At 44.0% G+C, this 27,212-nt stretch overlaps 2 protein-coding genes across 2 annotated transcripts in view; both read left to right on the forward strand.

The window, feature by feature from the left end:
- Positions 1–16,003, forward strand: part of LOC135552769 (delta and Notch-like epidermal growth factor-related receptor) — a 93,214-nt gene extending 77,211 nt beyond the window's left edge. The window contains exons 7-13 of the mRNA XM_064984592.1: positions 366–479; positions 8,929–9,159; positions 12,814–12,936; positions 13,433–13,546; positions 13,751–13,882; positions 13,991–14,237; positions 14,798–16,003. Coding sequence (XP_064840664.1) covers positions 366–479; positions 8,929–9,159; positions 12,814–12,936; positions 13,433–13,546; positions 13,751–13,882; positions 13,991–14,237; positions 14,798–14,909 — 1,073 coding nt within the window. The 3' untranslated portion in view covers positions 14,910–16,003. The remainder of the gene's footprint in view (positions 1–365; positions 480–8,928; positions 9,160–12,813; positions 12,937–13,432; positions 13,547–13,750; positions 13,883–13,990; positions 14,238–14,797) is intronic.
- Positions 16,004–17,693: 1,690 nt separating this feature from the next.
- Positions 17,694–27,212, forward strand: part of LOC135552770 (PTB-containing, cubilin and LRP1-interacting protein-like) — a 54,739-nt gene continuing 45,220 nt past the window's right edge. Inside the window, exon 1 of the mRNA XM_064984593.1 lies at positions 17,694–17,911. Coding sequence (XP_064840665.1) covers positions 17,882–17,911 — 30 coding nt within the window. The 5' untranslated portion in view covers positions 17,694–17,881. The remainder of the gene's footprint in view (positions 17,912–27,212) is intronic.

Raw genomic sequence — 27,212 nt, forward strand, 5'->3', positions numbered from 1 at the left:
AGGGCAGTGGGTTCTCACAGGCTCATCTAGAGCAATGTGGAGGCCGCACTCCATGATTGATGGGTAGAAAGGTTGGGGGTAATTGGCTAGATGCAGGACTTGTTGGCTTGTTCTTGGAAGAGTGAGTGTTCTGTTTTGAATTGTCCTGATGAGCTAATGAAGACGGACAGTCATGGGGAAGTGTGAGACATAGGGTGGCCTGTGTGTGTGTTGCGTACATTTGTTTTTCTGTGTGTGTTCTTGTTATAGCGATAGTTGGATGGTTTGCATGACAGTGCGTAATAGTTGCAGGTGTATGTTTGGCTCCTTCTGTGTGTGTTCAGGTTTAATGCTATGTGACACTGTGTTTCGTCTGTGTGCTCCAGGGTTCGAGGGTGGTCTTTGCCAGTTGCAGGTGGACCACTGCCTGTCTCAGCCTTGCAGGAACGGGGCTACCTGCTACAGCAGCCTGGCTGGACCCAGGTGCTACTGCCCTGAGGGTAGGTACTTTATCATAACTCTGCCCTGAGGGTAGGTACTTTATCATAACTCTGCCCTGAGGGTAGGTACTTTATCATAACTCTGCCCTGAGGGTAGTAGGTACCCCAGTACCAATAGCACAGCAATGCTCTGAGTGCAGACCATCTATTGCCATAACATGTACAGATCCACAGCAATGAACAATAGCAAGGATGTACTGCACAATACCACGTTGTTAAAAAAGAAAATCAGAGCCTCATTAGCTGGTTGTATGTGTGTTTGTGTGTGTGTGTGTGTGTGTGTGTGTGTGTGTGTGTGTTGGACCGTCCTGTGTGTGTGTGTGTGTGTGTGTTGGACCGTCCTGTGTGTGTGTGTGTCTGAATATGTGTGTGAGGACATCCTAGTTCCGCTGCCGTTCGTTTCTGTGTCTACTCTGTGTTTATCTGTGCCAGACCGTTGCTTAATTTAAACCTTCCTCCACTAGTCTAATTAGTCCTCCGAGCCCTAACGACCGGCTCTCTGCCCCACATGGGAAATCTACGCCCGCTAAAACTAAATTCTGACAAACACAGTACTCCTAAATAAGGGCATGCCAATCCACGCTTTTTATAAATACGCACACACACACAGACACTGTCATGCGAAACCATTCCGGAATAATCCTCTTCAAACACATTAATAAAACAACAGAGGTATGAATGTAAAACCTGGTCCAAAAAATATGGTACATTTCAGGTACAATTCCCTGCGGTCACTGAGTTCTGATCCACAGTCCTGCTAACAACGCAACTCGGATTAAATTATTAATCTTACACTGTTGGACGAACGCCAACGCTGACCAGAATTTTTTTATCCATCCACAGCAGTTTTTTTCCTTTGGTTGTTTTCACAGAAAGATCATGGTTGTGGTGCAACAATGGGGGTGGAAACTGCTTCAGCACTTGGTAATTAGTGCGACAAGGAGGTGTGTGTGTGTGTGTGTGTGTGAGAGAGAGAGAGAGAGACTAAATATTGAACAGGCTTGTTAGGTAATCCTGCCATTTGAAGCATTTCTACTGGGTTTCATGGCAATTATAAAATCAATAGTTATTTCTGGTTGCTTATCAAGGCTAGCTGGCTAACTAATTGATCCTGCTTTGTAGCATACCTCTTAGTACAGAGACGCTGTGAAGTGCTAAAGAGATGACCGACCTGGAATTATGGTGTGTTCGTGAGGAAAAGACACTCTTGTTAATTTACCTCGACTGTCTCATTTATTTGGAGAAGAAATTACAAGTATCTTTACTCTAGATCCTCTCTTTAACTATCACTGTCTCCGGAGACACATGCAGTGAAGAGCTTTAATGATCATTTGGTTTCGTTTGGCTGTGCATAAAGTGATGGGTGACGACAATAGCAGAGGCAAGCATAGCAGAATCACAGCTTATGATCATCAAATTCCACTGCTGAAGGCAAATAGCAGGTGAGCAGGCCTGTAGTTTGTACTAGTAGTAGTTTGATAGCAGAGCAGTGTGATAAACATGACAAGTTGGGTTATTAGGTGTCATGTCCATTCATGACCAATCATGTCAGATGACAGAGCTTTGAGCCCTGGCCAAAAGTAGTGCACTTTATTAGGAAAGCAACAATATCTCATGGTTTTACCCATTTGACTTCAGATTCAGACCTTTATCCACATTTCTCCAAATGTCACATCTTGAAAATAAGGTTTGGGATTAACACATTAACTTTAGCCATCCATTCTGAAGGGTTGAGTTAAGGGTTAAGGCTTGGGATAGGGTTAAAACCAGACTGTAGAAAATGAGTGTCTACCACTGGGATCGAACGTGCAATCGGATTCAGAGTCATGGGATTGACGTCCTCAGGACATGGACAGACGTCCAATTTCAAAGTCAATCTTGAGCGATCTGCTCAATGATATATGGGTACCATTTCAGACACAGCCAGAGCCTCTTGAGGAGGTTGCTCCCAGCAGTCCTCCTAGCTCTCGGTCTGTCCTCTAAGGTCTCTCTCTCAGCTCTGGGACTGTCTCCAGTGAGGAACAGGAGGGCTGGAGGTGCTATATTTAGACTCCTAACTCTATTGGAGTACAGCTGCTCTGCTAAAGCTGCTCTCCTTTCATATCAGAGCTCCCCTGGGAATCTGGTTTAGTGTGCAGGCTTGGTAAAGTGTGTGTGGTGGAGAGTGGGGTTCCTCTGTGTTTGTGTGTGCATGCATATGTGTGAATGCGTGCACTCGCGTGTGTCTTTATCATGCCTGCTGTCCCATACCCCCTGTGGCATAGCGAATTATCAGCTTTTATTTCTTTCATCACATTCCCAGTGGGTCAGAAGTTTACATACAGTCAATTAGTATTTGGTAGCATTGCCTTTAAATTGTTAAACTTGGGTCAAACGTTTCGGGTAGCCTTCCACAAGCTTCCTACAATACGTTGGGTGAATTTTGGCTCATTGCTCCTGCCAGAGCTGGTGTGGTCCCACGGTGTTTATATTTGAGTACCTTTGTTTGTACAGATGAATGTGGTATTTTCAGGCGTTTTAGAAATTGCTCCCAAGGATGATCCAGACTTGTGGAGGTCTACAATTTTTTTTAGAGGTCTTTCCTTTGATTTTCCCATGATGTCAAGCAAAGAGGCACTGAGTTTGAAGGTATCCCTTGAAATACATCCACAGGTACACCTCCAATTGACTCATTATGTCATTTAGCCTATCAGAAGCTTCCAAAGCCATGGTATAATTTTCTGGAATTTCCCAAGATGTTTAAAGGCACAGTCAACATAGTGTATGTAAACTTCTGACCCACTGGACTAGTTATACATTGAAATAATGTCTGAAAACAATTGTTGGAAAAATGACACAAAGTAGATGTCCTGACCAACTTGCCAAAACTAGAGTTTGTTAACAAGAAATTTGTGGAGTAGTTGAAAAAATAGTTTTAATGACTCCATCCTAAGTGTATGTAAACCTGCGACTTCAACTGTACACCTTGGCCTAAACATCAGCGCCACAGGTAACTTCCACAAAGATGTGAACGATCTGAGAGACAAGGCAAGAAGAGCCATCAAAAGGAGCATAAAAGTTGACATGCCAATTAGGATCTGGCTAAAAATACTATATACAACCAGCTATAATCAGTTATAGAACCCATTGCCCTTTATGGTTGTGAGGTCTGGGGTCTGCTAACCAACCAAGAATTCACAAAATGGAACAAACACCAAATTGAGACTCTGCATGCAGAATTCTGCAAAAAAATCCTCTGTGTGCAACGTAAAACACCAAATAATGCATGCAGAGCAGAATTAGGCCAAACCTGCAGAAGTCTCCTAATCAAACTGGTCCTGGGGCTCTGTTCACAAACAGAGCCCCAGGACATCAACACAATTAGACCCAACTAAATCATGAGAAAACAAAAAGATAATTACTTGACACATTGGAAAGAATTAACAAAAAAACTGAGCAAACTAGAATGCTATTTGGCCCTAAATAGAGTACACAGTGGCAGAATACCTGACCATTGTAATTGACCCAAACTTAAGGAAAGCTTTGACTATGTACAGACTCAGTGAGCATAGCCTTGCTATTGAGAAAGGCCGCTGTAGGCTGACCTGGCTCTCAAGAGAAGACAGGCTTTGTGCACACTACCCACAAAATGAAGTGGAAACTGAGCTGCACTTCCTAACTTCCTGTCAAATGTATGACCATATTAGAGACACATATTTCCCTCAGATGACACAGATCCACAAAGAATTTGAAAACAAAACTGATTTAGATAAACTCCCATATCTACTGGGTGAAATAAGTGTGCCATCGCAAGATTTGTGACCTGTTGCCACAAGAAAAGGTCAACCAGTGAAGAACAAACACCATTGTAAATACAACCCATATTTATGTTTATTTTCCCATTTGTACTTTAACCATTTGCACATCGTAACAACACTGTATATATTCATAATATGACATTTGTAATGTCTCTATTCTTTTGGAACTTCTGTGAGTGTAATGTTTACTGTTCATTTGTATTGTTTATTTCACTTTTGTATATTCTCTACTTCACTTGCTTTGGCAATGTTAACATATGTCTCCCATGCCAATAAAGCCCCTTGAATTGAATTTAATTGAGAGATGGGGTCCTGATGCTCAGACACTGAGCCAATCTCCCTGACAACAAGGGCCAAGGCAAATGCCACCAAGCAGCAGGATGTGAAAACTGTGCAGTGCAGACTTATCTTGCTACAGAGATAAAGGAATCGAGCTGTGATTTCCCTCCTTCCTATTTTCACATCCTCCTTTTTGGCACCTTTACCTCCCTCTTTTACCTCTTGTCATGTCACCTTTTCTACTACACCTGAGATGATGTGCGGTTGTGTGTCTATATGTCTGTGTGTGCACATATAGGGGGAGTGATCTAAGTCAAAACTCGACAATTACGTTTAATCAATCATTCCGACGGGGTACGGTTGAGGTTTGGGATAGGGTTAAAGTAGGAAACCATAACAATGAGTGCCTAGCAATGTGATTGAACCCACAATCCTCTGAGTTGTAGAGCGCAGTTTAAAATTCATGAACATTCAAAATCATGTTTTTCATGAAATTGTATGATATTTGAATAAATCCCAAATCAAAGTATGAAAAAATGACTGTTTCTTCTACATTGAGTTTTGATCATTAAGTTACTGATCCCCTCCCCCATGTCAAACACTTGGCTTCAGGTAACCCTAACTCTCATGTTAATACACCAATGGTAACATAATACTCTTACCTAGTTTAAATAAGTACTGCCTTGTACAACATTTGACTGTAGCGTGTCAGCAAATACAGTATAATTACATTTTTACACTTCCATCCATGGTGAAGATACTTACCGTATATGTCTCCCCTTTCATCTGTGTCTGGTGTTAGCTAGTTACTGGCTAGCTAGGTCTTCAGCCAGCATGGAACAAAAGAGCGGGAAGGGTCATTCAAAACTCATGTTTCCATCCACAGTTTTTATACAAGTAAAGTCATACCATATGAAAGAAAATCATGACAGCTGTGATGGAAACAGGAAGTTTCGGTACAATTCTCTAAATGGAGACAGATAATTTGTTTGTTTGACATGGTGGGATCTTTTTGTGTCTGTAAAATGAACTATGTGAGACATGGTGGCGGAAATGCCTTTTATGCGCAAATATAGATATAATAACCATCATATCGAAGCAGTGGTGATTTTAGCATGTAAATCTTGGTTGGGCAAAATCCCCCAATTTTTTATTTTTATTTTTTAGATGCATGCCAGCAAAGCCACAACACAACACTAAACAATACATGAATTGCACTATAAAGGTGACAAGCGGTGCCCACAAACTGTTAGGTCCTACATAAAGCTGTCCCAACAACAGAGCTTTCTTTCCAGCACCACAGAGTGAATCCTTACCACTGCTACACCTGGCTATCAGCGGAGCCTTGTCTGGCAGCAAAACAGTTAATTCAGCCTCGTTTACTGCCTTTTTAAAAACAGCTTATATGGCTGACCACATCTCCCTGGCATATTACATCATTTATGCAGCAGCATACAATACATTTTTGGACTCGCCTTGTTATGCGAGGCAGTGCTTCGTTGGAAAATTGTCATCAACGATTTACAGTTACGATTTGAACAGTCAACCAACTCGGATTTTCCCAGTCTGACTTCCCAGTTGATATGCTTGCGGTTAGCTACTGTCACTGATTCCTTCCAAACAACTACGCGGCAGGGTAGCCTAGTGGTTCGAGCGTTGGACTAGCAAGCGAAAGTTTGCAAGTTCAAATCCCCGAGCTGACAAGGTACAAATCTGTCGTTCTGCCCCTGAACAGGCAGTTAACCCACTGTTCCTAGGCCGTCATTGAAAATAAGAATTTGTTCTTAACTGACTTGCCTAGTAAAATAAAGGTAAAATAAAAAAAATTGTTGAATTTGCGATTTCCTACTTGTTGTGTAATGTTTATGTCCAATGGTCGATGAGCACCGATACATTTTATCTATAATTTCTCTTCATATGACAAGGATTAAAAAGGATTTTCCAGTTGATTGTCGTCTTGATTTATTATGATGACTGCTAGCTAAGATTTTGAAAGTAAGATGTTGACTTGATCAGTCCAATCAAAGCTACTGTAGATTTGACAATTTTATCTGTGGCCAATGACCTTGAGCCTTCTTGGAAGGGCACTTCTAATGTAACTCAATGGCAGCACACAAAGGGCTCACATTCTTGATGTCTACCCTTATTAAAGGCGGGTGACGTAGTGTCCCCATGAGTGACAGAACACTGAGGCAATCACGGTTCAATGCTGAGCCAATCACGGTACAATGATCCTATTTTCTGCTGGTCTGCCCCACCACCACACAAAGCACTGAACTAGGCAAGCCCCCCCCACCCAAAAAAAAGACATAAAGACAAGCTCTTTCATGTGTTTAAAAACAAAATCTCTCATATTTTATTTTTTTCGCCACTGCATCGAAGTAAACTTGGAGTCAGGTGATGATATGGTGTGTGGTCCTCCAACTAAGACTCGGAAACCATGCAGTTTATTAGTCTACAGATGTTATAAGTTATGATGACAGGGTGGTGAAAGTGCATGGTGATCTTGATGCTCCTTTCCAATAAATACCGAGGATCTTATTCTGGTGACATGATGATCGCTGCTTGACTGCCACTTGACAAATACAAATATTTTCCTTCTTATCCATAATCTCATCATATAGACTATCCTACTGTACTCACACAGCCTACCTGCACTGTATCTGCGAGCTGTTGGCTAGAGCGCAGGTGCCCATACCAGAGTAGGCACATTTGCTATTTAAAGCAACAGTTTTTCAGACAAAACTATCGGTAGAGTGTAAAACATATTGAACTGTAGATTTTGATCCGGTCCATGAAAACCTAAGTGAAACATGTCTTTGTGTTCACTATGTCATCACATACTGATTTTTCCCTGCAACAAGTCTTTGTTTGGTGGAAGCACACCCCTGGTATTTTTTTTGAATATTCTCATGATAATTTGTCGCCAATTGGCTGGAAACTTAGCTAGTGATGCAAATTTAATGTAGTTTGAGTTAATTGTGTCTCACCAAATTAGCTTGAGATGATTTTACTGCTTACTGCGTCCAACTTTCTTGACATAGTCATTTCAAAGAGCTGTAAGGCTCATGAATATAAGCTCCCTGCCCACTCATGGTGTCTTTTCAAACTTCCTGGTAGTTGGCCATGAGAGAGTCATTTTTCTAAAATTGTGAGCATTTCTATCCCCCAAAATATTGTGTGATATTTTAGTCACTCTAAAGTTTTTTTTTACATGGGCCTTTTTTCTTCGGGACCTTTAAGTCCTCTATCTCCATCCACAACGCGCTAGCATGCCGTGAGCGTGCTCGATGGTAACAGGCGCTCACGTTGCCCCTAGTGACTGGTATTGAATGTATCTCCCAACGTCCCGGGGACCTGGGCAAATGTCTAATTCTGCAATCTACCTGGTTTGACCTGGCTTTTCTACTCCCACTAGCCTTCTACACCCTGATGCTCTTATGCGAAAGACTGATCATAAATTGAGGTCACCCTCAATCAAACCTCTACTTTGTCACACCTTCTGTAATCGCTGCCACAATCTCTGCCACTCTCAAGGTGCCCTCCTTGCCGCTTCCCTCCTCTCTCTCCACCCTCCCCTCTGTCCTCCCTCCCTCCTCAGGAGAATGGTGTTTTTTATCAGGATCATCGCCATGGTAGCGCAGAGAGGAGACTGCATTATTTTGAAGAGACTGTGTGTGTGTGTGTGTGTGTGTGTGTGTGTGTGTGTGTGTGTGAGCATTTGAGGGTGTTTGTGTCAGCCTATGTATGTGTGTTGGCCTGTGTGTTACACAGTCAATATAACCCAGGAGCATGTTGATTGTGTAAGTGTGTGTAGTTCATCGGGCTGATTAGGATATGGTCTGCTGATTCATTTACCTGATGCAGGGAGGACTCAGGATCACCCAGACTGATGGACATTAGCTCACTGTCACCTTAGAGAGGGAGGAATAATCTGCTGGAGTCGCTGGGTTTCTGTGTGTGTCTCAGACAGGTTATTTTCTTTCTTTCTCATAGATTATGCATGTATGAACTACACATGGACACATCCAGCCCAAAGCAGGAGGTTTAAAAAATACTTACTAGTCGCCAAAGTACCGGAGCATGTCTCTAAGTATGTGCTTGCTGGCTTGTGTTGAAGAACAGTGCCTGTTTGTTTGTATGTGTTTGTTTGTGGGCGGGAGACTGGGGACGGGTTTGTGTATGTGTGAAGACAAAACAGACGCTGTAGGCTACATCCCAGTGAGTCCACAGAGCCACCTCAACACCCACAATGGGGTCCTTCACACTCCCAGAACCCCACAGCATTCCTGCCACCAGACTAGATGCCCCCCCCCCCTCTCTTTCTTTCTCGCTCCTCTCGCTCACTCTTTTTCTCCCTTCATCTCTCTCAGGGTATCAGGGCAGTATGTGTGAACAGAGGGTGGACCCATGTGCCTCCAGCCCCTGCCACAACAACGGGAGCTGCTTTCCCCAGGGTCCCGGCCTGGGCTTTGGTTGCAGCTGTGCCGCAGGCTTTACCGGCCCGACCTGTGCCCAGTTGGTGGACTTCTGTGCCCTCAACCCCTGTGCCCACGGGATTTGCCGCAGTGTGGGCACTAGCTTCAGGTGTCTGTGTGTCCCAGGTGAGCCATTCTGTGCCTGCGTGCGAGCGAGCGTGTGTTAGTATGGGGGGGGGGGGGGGGTAATCTGATCCACCTCCCATTACCCACACTATAGATGAGCTGTAAAACTAGCTAACAGATTGATTCTCCCACAATACATATGATATTACAGTGAACCTGTCACATGTAACATACAGCATCTTAAATTAGCATTGTTACTACTCGCTATTCCACAACCCATTCCCCAACCCACCCAGTGATATCATTGATGCAGACACAGAGTGCCACTGGTTTTTATGGCTCCATGCTCAGATTAATGGTGTGGAATAATGACAAATCATTATCCCTTATTCAGCAATTACCCAGCTGTGTGACCAGACCTGGGTTCAAATACTATTTGAAATCATTTCAATTACTTTAGCTGGGCTTGATTGAGCTTGCCTGGTACAAGGGAACCAATAGAATAGTTGAAAAATTGCAAACCTTTGGCACTCCAGGCAGGCTTAAACAAATGGTAGTAATATTGGAAATATTTCAAATAGTATTTAAGCCCAGGTCTGGGTGTGACTGCAGGAGAACGACCCTATCAGTAGAAGAATCAACACAGTGTGACAAACTGCTGCTCCTCCCTATCAGTCCTTCCTAGAGTTCCCTTTATATATCTTTCTGCCTTTCAGTTTTCATTTTGATGTAATTTGCCATCTTAGGTTGGATGGAGAGGGGAGTGAGAGACACTCTAAATTAGTAATAGCTTTTTTTTTTTTTTTTACAGAAACAACACAATTCCACCATGTTAGATCACTTCACTTAAAATAGTTCCTTTGGGGATCACACTATCCATTCAGACTGTCCTCTGTAGCCAGATACTTCTCACTGTGTTCATACTCTTATTAGTATATTATTGTCTCATACCATTGCGTTATTTTATTTGTTCTCTCATTGAAACAACCTCAGATCTTGCATTGGTACAGTATATTCATTCCCATATATACTGTACAGTGCATTCGGAAGGTATTCAGACCCCTTCACTTTTTCCACATTTTGTTATGTTACAGCCTTATTCTAAAATGTATTAAATAGCCCCCCCCCCCCCTATACACAATACCTCATAATGACAAAGCAAAAACTGTTATTTATATCACATTTACATAAGTATTCAGACCCTTTGAAGCACCTTTGGCAGCGATTACAGCCTTGAGTCTTCTTGGGTATGACGCAACAAGCTTGGCACACCTGTACTTGGGGAGTTTCTCCCATTCTTCTCTGCAGATCCTCTCAAGCTCTGTCAGGTTGGATGGGGAGCGTCATTGCACAGCTATTTTCAGGTCTCTCCAGAGATGTTCATTCAGGTCCGGGCTCTGGCCGGGACACTCAAGGACATTCAGAGACTCCTGTGTTGTCTTAGCTGTGTGCTTGGGTTGTTGTCCTGTTGGAAGGTGAACCTCGCCCAAGTCAGAGGTCTTGACCACTCTGGAGCAGGTTTTCATCAAGTATCTCTTTGTACTTTGCTCCGTTAATCTTTGTCTCGATCCTGACTAGTCTCCCAGTCGCTGCCGCTGAAAAACATCCCCACAGCATGATACTGCCACCACCATGCTTTACCGTAGGGATGGTGCTACGTTTCCTCCAGATGTGAGGCTTGGCATTAAAACCAAAGAGTTCAAGCTTGGTTTCATCAGACAGAGAATCTTGTTTTTCATGGTCTAAAAGTCCTTAGGTGCCTTTTGGCAAACTCCAAGCGAGCTGTCATGTGCCTTTTGTCAAACTCCAAGCGAGCTGTCATGTGCCTTTTGCATAGGAGTGGCTTCCGTCTGGCCATTCAGCCATAAAGGCCTGATTGGTGGAGTGCTGCGGAGATGGTTGGCCTTCTGGAAGGTTCTCCCATCTCCACAGAGGAACTCTGGAGCTCTGTCAGAGTGACCATCGGGTTCTTGGTCACATCCCTGACCAAGGCCCTTCTCCCCCGATTGCTCAGTTTGGCCGCGTGGTCAGCTCTAGGAAGAGTCTTGGTGGTTATATTTAAGAATGATGGACACCACTGTGTTCTTGGGGACCTTCAATGCTGCAGAAATGTTTTGGTACCCTTCACCAGATATGTGCCGTGACACAATCCTGTCTCAAAGCTCTATGGACAATTCCTTCAACCTAATGGCTTGGCTTTTGCTCTGACATGCACTGTCAACTGTGGGACTTTATATAGATAGGTGTGTGCCTTTCCAAATCATGTCCAATCAATTGAATTTACCACAGGTGGACTCCAATCAAGTTGTAGATGATATCATGTGGGAATGTACTGTGTGATATCATGTGTGAACATACTATGTTCACACAGTATATTCCCACATGATATCACACAGTACATTCCCACATGATATCACACAGTATGTTCTCACACAGTATGTTCTCACACAGTATGTTCACACATAATATCACACAGTATGTTCCCACATATCACACGGTATATTCACACATCTCTTTTCACCTTTCACGCTAACCTATTCTCTGTTCTCCATTTTTCTTCATCTCTTTATCTCTGTGGCTTTCTGTCCCTCTCTCTGTCCTCTCTTCTCTCCATCTCTTCCTCACCTCATTTCCCTCTCCCTCTCCTCTGTCATCTGGTTGATTTTTATTAGGTGAGACAGTTGCTCTGCGCTTCCTTCCAGACCATTGTCTGTCTGCAACCATTGTTTGACTACACTAGTTGGGCAGATGCCATCCAATCACACATCTACATTCAGGCAGCCCCCCATCTAACGGGAATGATGTCATTGGTGATTTGCAATCAGACTCGTTTAAGGATATAATTGACCTTTTCTCCTGTTCATCAATATGCCAGCTGGTGTCTGCGTCCTCTACGAGGAGAGGAGGCTGTGAGGGATCTGATATATTCTCTAGTGGATCCCAGGCTCCCTATATCCCTATCAGGCAGAGCAGAGTCAGACTAGCCAGAGGATATGGGTCTGGGAGTCTGGGCAAGGCACTTGACATTTCACTGGCTTTTTTATGAGAACCTCTGGCATTTATCAAGGCTTACTTTGTATGTAAATGTTTCCTCTCATGGTGAACGACAAACACATGCACACACCAGCAGAAAGCCAGACACACACACACACAGCCCGACACACACTCACGCATGCATTACACTTACTGACATGTCTATACTCAGTACGGTAGCTTCTGCTTGTAAGCTCTGAAGAAAGAACACAATGTCCTACATCAACTTTGAGATTCTGTCAATCTCTGTGTTCTGACCTTGGGCTCATACTGCTTTTCTTTTATAGGGAAAAACACCAGTTCTCAGTCCCAGTGCAAACCTGCCACCTAGTGGTAACTAGGGTGTACTGTATATACGACATTACTAACAGTCACGGCTGAATCATGGCTATATCGACGTAACCACAGAATTGCATCTATAATTAATTTAATAAGATGTCTGTGGATGTAACATCCACAAGGTTTTGCTTGTTCCATCTAAGTGATCATCTCTATATATAAATAAAGGTACTTTAAACCACTTTTAACTCCCCCTCATAAAAAAATTATGTGTGCTGAGGAGTCTATCACCCTGATCTTCTCGATAGTGATATCTAAACTTAATCATTATTTGAACTGTCATCTAATATTATGATCAAAGACAGTGTGACTTTATGTGTGTGTGTGTGGTGTGTCTCCCAGGGTACCATGGTCTGTACTGTGAGGAAGAATACAACGAGTGTCTGTCAGCCCCCTGCCAGAACTCTGCTACCTGCAGAGACCTCATCAACGCTTACGAATGTGCCTGCACTCCCCTGTATGAAGGTAGGGGTGTGTGTGTGTGTGTGTGTGTGTGTGTGTGTATTGATTTCAATCCAATGTGACTCAACGGGGACAGTTTTAAGTATGTTATCCTGGGGTGGGATTGTGTGATGATGCTGCAATATGTATGCTAATTTGATGAGTTTATACAGCCTGTATTATGAATGTGTCCATATAAATGATTGTGTGTTGTCTACAGTATGTGTAGTAAATTGTGAGGTGGTGTTGGTGTAAACTGTTGTGTAAAGCAGACCTGGATTCAAATACTATTTGTAATAATTTCAAATATTTATGCTGTCCTTTTAATGAGCTTGTCTGTTGCCATGAGCCAATACAAAAGTCCTAAAAGTGCAAACACAGCCCTCCTGGCACTCCAGACAGGCTAAAGCAAATGCTTAAAGTGTTTTAAATATTTCCAAAGGTATTTGAACCCAGGTCTGTAGAGAGTACTGTATTTGTGTGTGTCATTAATGGGTCATATGTGTGTGTCCCTGTGCAGGCAGACACTGTGAGATCTACAGGGATCCTTGTCTGAAGGCTCACTGTCAGAACGGAGGACACTGTGAGAGTGTGGGCCTCAACGCCACCTGTGTCTGCCCACCTGGTTACCTTGGTGAGCATTTCAACTCTGTGTGTGTTTTGTGTGCGTGTGAGTACACATGTCTGTCACCCAGTCTATCATAGTAGGCCTTGGGGACACAGGTGGGAGTAGGCTGTTCTAACTAGGGAGCGCTCCACCTCTGAACCCTCTCAAAGTATACCTGTGCCTGCTTTTCCAGTTAAACATAACCCCTCCACCCACTATTGGTTATCTCAGGGGAGGACTGTGAGGTTGACATCAACGAGTGTGAGAGCAATCCCTGTCATCACGGAGGAACCTGCATCGACCAATCAAATGCATACACCTGCCACTGCCCCCCAGGCTGGGTAGGGGCCAGCTGTGAGATACGTAAGTACATTACCCAGAATCCCTTTGTTGTGGGAGTAAATTATGAAATATGATTACATGTACATGCCTTTCTTAGGTTATTCATAAGTCTGTCTGTTTCTCTCTCAGACTTGCAGTGGAAGACCACCCACCCCGAGGACACCCTGACCAACATGCCGCGTCACTCCCTCTACATCATCATCGGCGCCCTGTGCGTGGCCTTTGTCCTCATGCTCATCATCCTCATCGTGGGCATCTGCCGCATCAGTCGCATCGAGTACCAGGGCTCATCTCGCCATGCCTACCAGGAGTTCTACAACTGCCGTAGCATCGACAGTGAGTTCAGCAACGCCATCGCCTCCATCCGCCACGCCAGGTGAGACGGCACAAAGCTCTCTGAACAAGTCACACCTCAGGGTAGACTAGGCTTGCTTACTATGAGTATACAAGTGCCTCAACATTGTTAATATTTAATGTATTAAATTGATTCAGCCATTAGAAACACCTCCTGCTTTAGCTTTGCTGTTAACTGTGAGATTAAGGCCCATTCAAGTTTTTAATGTCACATGCACAAGTACAGTGAAATGCCTTTCTTGAAAACTCAAAACCCAACAATGCAATACTCAATAACAATGTCATACGTGAGACAAAGGCCCATTCCGGTAGATTTTAGGCTAATCTTGGAAGATTACCAGCACTAGGGTATATTCACCTGTAATACACTATGGGTAAATGTGTAATGCCTCTTACAACACCATGTTTATATTACTCTGTTTGTAACAGACATCTCCTTTATAACCATACATTCACCTGTCACCTGTATTTAATTCTCAACCTAGCAACTCTACACTTGAAACATTAGGAACTGTCTTGCATGTAGCTAGCTGTCCTACCTGAAGTGATGTTCCAAATATGTGTTTTCTTCCCCTCTCTCAGATTTGGGAAGAAGTCCCGGCCGGCAATGTACGACGCTTCACCCATCACCTACGAGGACTACAGCCCTGACGACAAGCCCCTGGTCACTCTGATCAAAACAAAAGATTTGTAGAAAACACAGCGGCAACACACCCACCCACACACAGTATCACGCATTACCTGTTCACACACACACAACTAACTGCACGTGTTCGGCCGTGCACCAATACACACAAATTCAGTTAATGCAAACCATTTAGTATTTCTTTAGATAAATTTGAACAAAATAAATGTAGTGGAGAAAAAACCCAAACAATAGTTATGTGGGAAATCTGTTGGAATATCCATTAAGCTACTGTAACATTACCCAGGATGCCATTGGGTTCCTAGAGGGGGTGGTTCCTGATGTCCCTCACCGACCCATGAGCTCAGTTTAAAGTGTAGATTCAGCAGAGGCTGTCGATAGGAGTTCTTACAGGTGTGGTAGAAATAGGTGCACTTGTTATAGTGCAGTACGATATATCTTTCTATATAAAAAATCTACAGTAGGTTGCCTTACTTGGTGCATGGGTAGATTCAATGTTTTCTGCATAATTTTGAAACCCTTCGTATATTGTGATTGATTTACTGTGTCTTTGCCAGGTTTATGGCAAAATCGTCACCTCCTTCAGGCTACAACGTCGGGGTAGAGGTAGAAGAGATGTACACTATGGAGGGAAGCTTTAGAACAGCATTTTAAAAAACATTGGTTGTCATGTTTTTATTATTTACATGCAAGTTCTGTACAAATAAAGGAAGAGTAATAATTGTGTTTTTTGCAGGAGTGGTCGGAGTAGCCAGTGGGCGGGTCTTGTGTGGATGATTGACAGCTGGGGGTCAGCTGGTGGGTCTGCTCCAGTAATATATGTGCTTCTGTGTCCCAGGTATAGGTGTCTCTCTCTCTCTCTCTCTCTGTCTCTCTCTCTCTCTCTCTGTCTGTGTGCGGTTGTGTTGTTCCACTCAGGGTCAACCCCTGGGTGCATTCGTTTGGGGCGCCGGATGGGCGGCACATTTTAGACCATTCCATTGGTTCTTTATAAATCTCCGCCCACCCGGAGCACCGAGTGAGCTCTCCACTTGACTGATGTTTTGCCTACTAGGGTCGTCTTTTTTTAAAAGAGAAGAACCACATGATTATTATCTATGTTCAATGATGTAACAATAAAGGTTGAAGTGAACACAAACCCAGCTGGTGTCTCGTGTTTGTTCTTATTATGACACCAGAGGTCTATTTGTGTCTAGGAAAACATTTGACTCACAGGGTTCTGTTGACTCACTGGAAATGTACTATGACAAGACTTGGTCATTGTAATACACGGGTATAAACATGAATTTAATATATAAAACCTCATTGACTCACTCATCCCATCACGTCGGCTTGGGCATTGGGCAGCAACAAAGGATCTTCACTCAGTGTGGTCTTTGGCCGTCTTCACCACTGTGCTCCAGCTCTACTGGTGTTGCTGGAGTTCAGCCTCCAGTCGTCATTGTTCTCCATGTTGTCCCTTTCTTCTGTCTGCCTTCTGGACTCTAATGGACAGCTAACCTTGGAATGGAATCAGTATTTCTTCTGTCCAATCCAACTCCAGCAGCATCTCTTGAGTATTGTGACCAAAACCTCAGCAATTAGATCTCAATACTCTTGAAATGGGAAAATAATACTGAAGTCGCAAAGGTGATTTATCACGACTTGACATGAGAAGTGGGCTTGGAAAACCTCCAAACACAAGACTAAGTACTATTTTTGGACTAAACTAGTGCTTTGAAAACCAAATCAAATTTGTATCATATCAATATTGTGCATTTCACAACTCCTAATCAATCTGAACAAATGAAGGAAAAACTCAAGTTTTGTAAGTACTGGTGTTATCTAGCATCAATTCACCAAAAGACATGCTAAATACAGGGACACTATAGGAACTCAACAACACTGGCCAGAATGAGGAGTGTCCATAGATGCAGTACCCACTACCATAGGAAAATGGGCAACATGTTTCCACCAATGGACAGTCCCTCCATGTCTCTCCATGCCCAGTTGCCCCAGACAACATGTCAGCAGTGGGAAATACCCATATAAGGAGTGTTGTTAGCCCTGTGTGCGGCCTTGGTGACCTCCTGCTTAATCCAGATGTTCCCAGAGTAAACATCTGTAAATACAGGCTGGCTGTGGCGTCATCTCGTCACCCACTGCGCCTACACACACACACACACACACACACACACACACACACACACACACGTGAACTCATGGACACACACGCAAACACACCCAGAGTCACACACACATTCACGCATGGACACACACACACACAAACACACAGAGCCACATGCATTCACACAGACAGACAGACAGACAGACAGACACATACATACATACACACACACTTTGTGGAGCTGAGAGGAGCCAGTGGTTATTGATGAGGTTCACCCTACACTGAAGTCTGAGTGGGGAGCCTTTGTTGACCTCTACCCCTTTTCTCCTTTCCATGACCTCCAGGGTCACAGCGAACTGTTTGGCCTTCGTAGGGGTCCATTGGTAGGCACAACTCCTATAAACTGAGTCATGGCCAGATCTAACGGAGCCACTTCACTGGAGCCAGAAGGCTGGAATGTGTCTGTTGTTAAAACAGGGTTTTTAGAAGTGCGCCATCAACCATCAAAACCATGACCATTTGGGCAAACCATAATACCACACAGCAATTAGTAAACCAAGCAACACCGACCAAAATTGCTTGAAATAATGGCAGTATTTTTTATGTGAGCCTTTAATATTCAGTCAATTTAATTATTTTGCGACATTCAAGCAGGAAAGTTTGTATGTCTGTAAAAAAGGGTTCTCTGGCCCCCTGTCCTGCCCTTCCTTGCGGCTGTCGCTACCGCCCCTTGCAGACCAGTCTCGGGAATTGCTTGCAGGCGAAAGCTTCATCAAGCTCCATTGGAATTCACTGTCTGTTTTCTCCAGATTGCAGAAGAGGAGAAGCAAGCGCCGAAAACAAGCAGATGTGAGCTGGACTACATAGAGAATAACCAGCAGCAGTAGTTACGGAAACCTTTGATTCTACTAAAATGTGGCAGCCAGCGACAGAGCGATTGCAGGTATGGTTGGATTAGTATTCCTGACCAGCGCATATTTATGGGATGTTTGTCTGTCTGATTTTTAACGGTATGAAATACCATCGTGCATATTAACCTGGTGCCTGTGCGTTGATGTGTTTTTTTGCTCAGATGCAAAACACAAAGGCTTTCCTGGATGGTGTGTGTGTTTCAGTCCTATCATTGCACACATTATTGTTTTATTACGCAGGTGGCCGCCTGCGCGATGGTGGGCTCGTTTTGCTTAATTCAAATACTCTCTCCCTTTCATGTTTGCTCTTCCCTCTCCCGAGTAACCCCATTACCCAACTAGATCTAGGCTACGTTGTGTCGCGTTCATACATTCATACATGCCTAGATTACAGTGTAAGATATATGTTTACCAGACTCCTGGCCTTCTGTTTTTCACCATGATAAACCTTTCCGAGAATTTGCTATATTGTGTAACATCTACTTGCTGGACCCAATGTCTGTCAAGCTGTTTTTTTAGTTTTGAGTAATGTTGCAGAGGTCATGGAACATCCTATAGCAGGGATCACCTTGAGCGGATGGTCAGGGTGCCAGAACATAATTACAAATCATTTGTAGACTGCACATTGACTGCAAGAAGCCCAAACAGATCTAATATTTGACTGAAACATCATTTCAAACCTTGCTTACATTTGTATATACGATGACATATATCTCTATTATACAGGGGTGTAAAAAGTACCCACCTGTCATACTTGAGTAAAAGTAAATATACCTTCATAGAAAATGACTCAAGTGAGTCACCCAGCAAAATACTGCTTGAGTAAAAGTATAAAAGTATTTTGTTTTAAAGTAAATGGCACTGTTAAAATATACATAAGTATCAAAAGTAAAATTAAAAGTATGAATCATTTCAAATTCCTTCCATAAATTTCTTGTTTTTTTTAGCCAGGGGTACACTCCAACACTGAGACATCATTTACAGATAGCCAGCGGTACACTCCAACACTGAGACATAATTTACAGATAGCCAGGGGAACACTCCAACACTGAGACATCATTTACAGATAGCCAGCGGTACACTCCAACACTGAGACATAATTTACAGATAGCCAGGGGAACACTCCAACACTGAGACATCATTTACAGATAGCCAGGGGAACACTCCAACACTGAGACATCATTTACAGATAGCCAGCGGTACACTCCAACACTGAGACATCATTTACAGATAGCCAGCGGTACACTCCAACACTGAGACATAATTTACAGATAGCCAGGGGAACACTCCAACACTGAGACATCATTTACAGATAGCCAGCGGTACACTCCAACACTGAGACATCATTTACAGATAGCCAGGGGAACACTCCAACACTGAGACATCATTTACAGATAGCCAGGGGAACACTCCAACACTGAGACATCATTTACAGATAGCCAGCGGTACACTCCAACACTGAGACATCATTTACAGATAGCCAGCGGTACACTCCAACACTGAGACATCATTTACAGATAGCCAGGGGAACACTCCAACACTGAGACATCATTTACAGATAGCCAGCGGTACACTCCAACACTGAGACATCATTTACAGATAGCCAGGGGAACACTCCAACACTGAGACATCATTTACAGATAGCCAGGGGAACACTCCAACACTGAGACATCATTTACAGATAGCCAGCGGTACACTCCAACACTGAGACATCATTTACAGATAGCCAGGGGAACACTCCAACACTGAGACATCATTTACAGATAGCCAGGGGAACACTCCAACACTGAGACATCATTTACAGATAGCCAGCGGTACACTCCAACACTGAGACATCATTTACAGATAGCCAGGGGAACACTCCAACACTGAGACATCATTTACAGATAGCCAGGGGAACACTCCAACACTGAGACATCATTTACAGATAGCCAGGGGAACACTCCAATACTGAGACATCATTTACAGATAGCCAGCGGTACACTCCAACACTGAGACATCATTTACAGATAGCCAGGGGTACACTCCAACACTGAGACATCATTAACAGATAGCCAGCGGTACACTCCAACACTCAGACATAATTTACAGATAGCCAGGGGAACACTCCAACACTCAGGCATCATTTGCACATAGCCAGGGACACACTCCAACACTCAGACATCATTTACACATAGCCAGGGGAACACTCCAACGCTCAGACATAATTTATAGATAGCCAGGGGAACACTCCAACACTCAGACATAATTTACAGATAGCCAGGGGAACACTCCAACACTCAGACATCATTTACAGATAGCCAGGGAGACAGTCCAACACTCAGACATCATTTACAGATAGCCAGGGGAACATTCCAACACTCAGACATAATGTACAGATAGCCAGGGGAACACTCCAACACTCAGACATCATTTACACATAGCCAGGGACACACTCCAACACGCAGACATCATTTACAGATAGCCAGGGACACACTCCAACACTCAGACATCATTTACAGATAGCCAGGGACACACTCCAACACGCAGACATCATTTACAGATAGCCAGGGACACACTCCAACACTCAGACATAATGTACAGATAGCCAGGGGAACACTCCAACACTCAGACATCATTTACACATAGCCAGGGACACACTCCAACACGCAGACATCATTTACAGATAGCCAGGGACACACTCCAACACTCAGACATCATTTACAGATAGCCAGGGACACATTCCAACACTCAGACATAATTTACAGATAGCCAGAGACACACTCCAACACTCAGACATCATTTACAGATAGCCAGGGGAACACTCCATCACTCAGACATCATTTACAGATAGCCAGGGGAACACTCCAACGCTCAGACATAATTTATAGATAGCCAGGGGAACACTCCAACACTCAGACATAATTTACAGATAGCCAGGGGAACACTCCAACACTCAGACATCATTTACAGATAGCCAGGGAGACAGTCCAACACTCAGACATCATTTACAGATAGCCAGGGGAACACTCCAACACTCAGACATAATTTACAGATAGCCAGGGACACAGTCCAACACTCAGACATCATTTACAGATAGCAGGGGTACAATTCCAAGTGAGTCCGCCAGATCAGAGGCAGTAGGGATGACCAGGGATGTTCTCTTGATAAGTCTGTGAATTGGACAATTTTCCTGTCCTGCTAAGCATTTAAAATGTAACAAGCACTTTTGCGTGTCAGGTAAAATGTATGGAGTAAAAAGTACATTATTTTCTTTAAGAATGTAGTAAAGTAAAAGTTGTCAAAAATATAAATAGTAAAGTAAAGTACAGATACCCCAAAACGACTTAAGTAGTACTTTAAAGTATTTTTACTTAAGTATTTTACACCACTGCCTTTATGCTTGGGAATACTTTGGAACAGATTCCCCAAGTTAAAATCACTTGGACCTGATTTGCTGGTGTTTTTACAGGCTTTTATGTCCAACAATAAAAATACTAAATTAAAAACACTTTTTTTGAGGGGGGGGGGTCAGAACTTGGGGGGCCAAATAAATAAATCACCCGCAGGCCATGTTCAGCCCACAGGCTGCAAGTCGGGGAACTCCGCACCATAGTCTCACATAGCCACAATGAAGTTACAGCAAACCGAGGTGTCATTAATCACTTAGCCTACAGTTCAAGTAATTAACACGGATTCTCTGACCTGTTTGGAAGTGGTGAAAAATTGTTAATGACACGTATTTTGATATCCAGGGGCGCGGGGCAAGTCGTTCATTGAGGCTGGCTTCACGTTTCCTGTAATGCTATCCAGATGTCGGGTCGACTACTTTGCCAAATGAACTTGCACAATCCCTCTCACAGTGCTTGCCCAGGCATCAAGATGATTGAATCTCATAGTAAACTTGGGTAAATAGTTTTAAGCGATGCTATCTACATATTTTACAACTGCACACCGTGAAATACTACTACACTAAGAGGTTTATTACATTGTAATTATTGAGTAATTACACCTTACACCAGCCACCAGACCAGAAAGGACCAATTTATTCCCATCACATGTTCTGATGTCCATATGGACCTATACACATAACCTCTACTTCTGCACAATTATGTTTGTCTTCGTGAATGTACAGACTGTTAAAATCAATCATTCATTTTCATAGGGGCCTCCCAAGTGCTAAACCCCTTCATCTTTTGGTCACATAATATTGGCGTAATGTGACCAAGGTGCCTATTTAAGCATGTCTCAAAAATATTTTTGGAGGCTTAGGTTGGTTTTCAGAGTCAGTCTGGCATCCCCTGATCTGTTCATTAAAGCCTAGTGGTACTAACAACGTAGCCTGGCCTGCATGTGTTCTGGTGCTGATCTCCATACTCCATATGCTGGGTTGACTGATGGAGCCTGTCCCAGCTTACCGAGCATCGAGTGGCGGGCCTCAGCTCTCCATTCCTCGGCCCTGTGATCAATCATGTCCGCAGGGAAAGTACTGAGATGACGTATGGTTCTGAGGGAGAGCCATTTATCACATGGTAATGGGGCTGCTCCAGCTCGCTGCCTAGCTGCATGCGCACTAATGCCCCTTGTCATGTGACCCTGTGCCCCTAACGATGCTTAGTTGTCGTTTAGTTCTGTATCTGAATGATATTAATATACCCAGTGAGAATGAAGGTTCTGGTAAAAAAAGAGGCCTAGTTACAGTAGTTTCTCACCATTAAAGTGACAGATATTTCTGGTTCTCTCAGCGACTCACCACTGAACTGTTGCCATGGTGACGCTCGATGGCTCGCTGCTGCACTGATCAGTCGCTATAGCCCGTTTGTCATGTATCCTATACATCCGAGAATGTTGTATTTGGCTGTTTTGCTCATCGTTACCATGGTATCCTCCTTCCTTTTCTTTCTTCTCACTTCTGTTGCCATGGTAATGTGCAGTGTTTTGCTACAGGAAGAAGAGATATGGGCCAATGTTAGAGCAGACACCTTTTCAGGCTGGTATTAAGAATCTGCTGTATGTGTCAGATGGAGAGAGGGACGATGAAACATAAACAGCATGACATTGTGTTTGTGTCAACAAAATGGTCCCGGTGGTACCAACAGCTTTAAATGTCCCATATTAAGACGTATTTTTGTCCAATGTTAGACTTCTGTGTTGCAACACGGGATGTATCATGCATCATTGTCTACTTCCTCTTCTCTTCCCCCGTCCCCCCATTCCTCTCCTAACACATCCCCCTGAAGAATCGCTCAGCGATTTTCAACTGATTTCACAATGTGTGCTGTGTCGATCTGTGCTCACGCAGGCACACACACACACACACACACACACACACACACACACACACACACACACACACACACACACACACACACACACACACACACACTTTGCTCACAACCATCTCCCAACGTATATACATACGTTCCTCTTACTCAGCACCTCTCACTGCCAACAGTGCTTTCATAGTTCTCATTTTGTACATTGACTAAATTCCCATTTTATTTGACAAGGGAAATTGGCTGAGCAGACATAATGTCTGGATCCTCACAGTGCAGAAATGTGTTCAGCTTCCGGGCCTGTTTGAGGTCACTCATGGTCAGAAGCACCACTAGGTCTGCCTGTCTGGGGCTCCTGTGGTCAAGGTTGGGTTGGTCAGGCCTTTGCTCTGCTGGAAGTAGGAAGTTGTGAGAAAAACAAGCTTCTCCATGTGGATTCAACAACATTGCCTTCCGTAATTATTGGGACAGTGACTCTATACTCCAAAACTTTGGATTTGAAGTGCAGACTGTCAGCTTTAATTGGAGGGTATTATCATCCATATCAGGTGAATTGTTTAGAAATTACAGATGTTTTTGATCACGGATAATCCTGAAATGAATCATGAATAATGACATAGTGAAATGTATAATACAGTATTGGTGCATCTGTAACTTTCTCACTCATCATTATTCACAATTCGTTCAGGATTATCCGTAATCATGGTAGCATCCACATTCATGTAGACGTTTTTAGAAACATATTCTATTCTTATTTACAATAAAGTGACTCCAAAATGACACAATACATTATTTACTATTCATTTCTATTGGGCACAAAATAATCTGAAACACAACCAAAACAAATAGCTATTGCATCCAACTAATTTATAGTCACAAGCTTGATGTAGTCACTTCTAAACAGTTCACCCGATATGGATGAAAATACCCTCAAATTAAAACTGACAGTCAGCCTTTTAACTTCATAGTCATTGTTTGATTTCAAGTATAGAGCCAAAAGATGAAAAAATAATTACAGAGGGCACTGTATCTATGGACAAAGGCTGACACTATTCCTGCCTTAAGGCCTTGGTCTCTTTTTGAAGCCAAAAGCAAAGGCATCATCAGTTCACCACACTGCATTTGTGGAGAATACATTTAAGTTAAAGGGTCCAATGGGTTGTTACCCAAATTATACCACCACACTACCACAGCCCATTTCCAATCGACTGTTTAACTGTTGTTTTATAGGTGTCGTGGTTCATTTATTGTATTGAACACTGAATATAGCATGCGTATTGTGTCTCTCTGTTAGGGTAGTTAATGTGTTGTTTTTACTGTATCATTGTATATGCGGGGGCAGGTTAACTGTGGTTATTTACGTCAGAGAGTTGACAATGTTTTTACGGCCAGCCGGATGGGGTCTGTGGTTGGCTTCTGTCAATGTCCACCTCCCACAACACCATTGACCCACCAATTAGAGTGACTACAGCCCACCTCCCACAGAATCAAGCCACCAATCAGGGCGCAGGACCTCCCACAGCCCTCTCTGAACTTAGCCCTCTCAGATGCTTGTGAAACGTGGTGGTTCCACTCACAAACTGGTCCAGGATCAGAGGCGGAGGCCGTTAACACAGTCTGACAGGGCCATACCATGCTAGTGGAGAGGGGTTCCACTTGTGGATTGGAAGCTAACCACTGGATGGGAGTGGGTGGCTTCTTGACTACCTGTCCTCCGCTGCTCTAGCTGTGTTTTTAATGCCTTGGTCAGGCTGCAGATGGAGTAAATGTGTGTGTGTGTGTGTGTGTCGTAGTGAGTTGAGGGGCCAAGGCTGATGTTGGTTTATGTGAGTGTCTGGCCAGCCAGCCAGAATGAGAGAGAGAGAGATGGTCTGATAACAGTCTGAGACCAAGCTGAGATGGCCTACAACAGTCTGAGACCAAGCTGAGATGGCCCACAACAGTCTGAGACCAAGCTGAGATGGCCCACAACAGTCTGAGACCAAGCTGAGATGGCCCACAACAGTCTGAGACCAAGCTGAGATGGCCCACAACAGTCTGAGACCAAGCTGAGATGGCCCACAACAGTCTGAGACCAAGCTGAGATGGCCCACAACAGTCTGAGACCAAGCTGAGATGGCCCACAACAGTCTGAGACCAAGCTGAGATGGCCCACAACAGTCTGAGACCAAGCTGAGATGGCCCACAACAGTCTGAGACCAAGCTGAGATGGCCCACAACAGTCTGAGACCAAGCTGAGATGGCCCACAACAGTCTGAGACCAAGCTGAGATGGCCCACAACAGTCTGAGACCAAGCTGAGATGGCCCACAACAGTCTGAGACCAAGCTGAGATGGCCCACAACAGTCTGAGACCAAGCTGAGATGGCCCACAACAGTCTGAGACCAAGCTGAGATGGCCCACAACAGTCTGCGACCAAGCTGAGATGGCCCACAACAGTCTGAGACCAAGCTGAGATGGCCCACAACAGTCTGAGACCAAGCTGAGATGGCCCACTGTCTCGCCCTAACGCCAACATACACCAGCCCAGCTCTCAAATCTTTCGGCGCTGACAGAGATGGCCGCCTCGCTTCGCGTTCCTCGGAAACTATGCAGTTTTTTGTTTTTTTTACGTGTTATTTCTTACATTAGTACCCCAGGTCATCTTAGGTTTCATTACATACAGTCGAGAAGAACTACTGAATATAAGAGCAGTGTCAACTCACCATCAGTACGACCAAGAATATGACTTTCGCGAAGCGGATCCTGTGTTCTGCATTTCACCCAGGACAACGGAATGGATCCCAGCCGGCGACCCAAAAAAACGACTTCGTAAAAGAGGGAAACGAAGCGGTCTTCTGGTCAGACTCCGGAGACGGGCACATCGTGCACCACTCCCTAGTATACTTCTCGCCAATGTCCAGTCTCTTGACAACAAGGTTGATGAAATCCGAGCAAGGGTAGCATTCCAGAGGGACATCAGAGACTGTAACGTTCTTTGCTTCACGGAAACATGGCTCACTGGAGAGACGCTATCGGAGTCGGTGCAGCCAGCTGGTTTCTCCACGCATCGCGCCGACAGAAACAAACATCTTTCTGGTAAGAAGAGGGGCGGGGGCGTATGCCTTATGGCTAACGAGACGTGGTGTGGTCACAAAAACATACAGGAACTCAAGTCCTTCTGTTCACCTGATTTAGAATTCCTCACAATCAAATGTCGACCGCATTATCTACAAAGGGAATTATTTTCGATTATAATCACAGCTGTATATATTCCCCCCCAAGCAGACACATCGTTGGCTCTGAACGAACTTTATTTGACTCTTTGCAAACTGGAATCCATACATCCTGAGGCTGCATTCATTGTAGCTGGCGATTAAAACAAGACTCCCTAAATTGTATCAGCATATCGATTGCGCAACCAGGGCTGGCAAAACCTTGGATCATTGCTATTCTAACTTCCGCGACGCCCTGCCCCGCCCTCCTTTCGGAAAAGCTGACCACGACTCCATTTTGTTGATCCCTGCCTACAGACAGAAACTAAAACAAGAAGCTCCCACGCTGAGGTCTGTCCAACGCTGGTCCGACCAATCTGATTCCACACTCCAAGACTGCTTCCATCACGTGGACTGGGATATGCGTCAGACAACAACATTGACGACTACGCTGATTCGGTGTGCGAGTTCATTAGAACGTGCGTTGAAGATGTCGTTCCCATAGCAACGATTAAAACATTCCCAAACCAGAAACCGTGGATTGATGGCAGCATTCGCGTGAAACTGAAAGTGCGAACCACTGCTTTTAATCAGGGCAAGGTGACCGGAAACATGACCGAATACAAACAGTGGAGCTTTTCCCTCCGCAAGGCAATCAAACAAGCTAAGCGTCAGTATAGAGACAAAGTAGAATCTTAATTCATCGGCTCAGACACAAGAGGTATGTGGCAGGGTCTACAGTCAATCACGGATTACAAAAAGAAAACCAGCCCCGTCACGGACCAGGATGTCTTGCTCCCAGGCAGACTAAATAACTTTTTTGCCCGCTTTGAGGACAATACAGTGCCACTGACACGGCCTGCAACCAAAACATGCGGCCTCTC

The sequence above is a fragment of the Oncorhynchus masou genome, chromosome 13 (genome assembly GCF_036934945.1).
Source record: "Oncorhynchus masou masou isolate Uvic2021 chromosome 13, UVic_Omas_1.1, whole genome shotgun sequence".
Taxonomy (NCBI): Eukaryota; Metazoa; Chordata; class Actinopteri; order Salmoniformes; family Salmonidae; genus Oncorhynchus; species Oncorhynchus masou.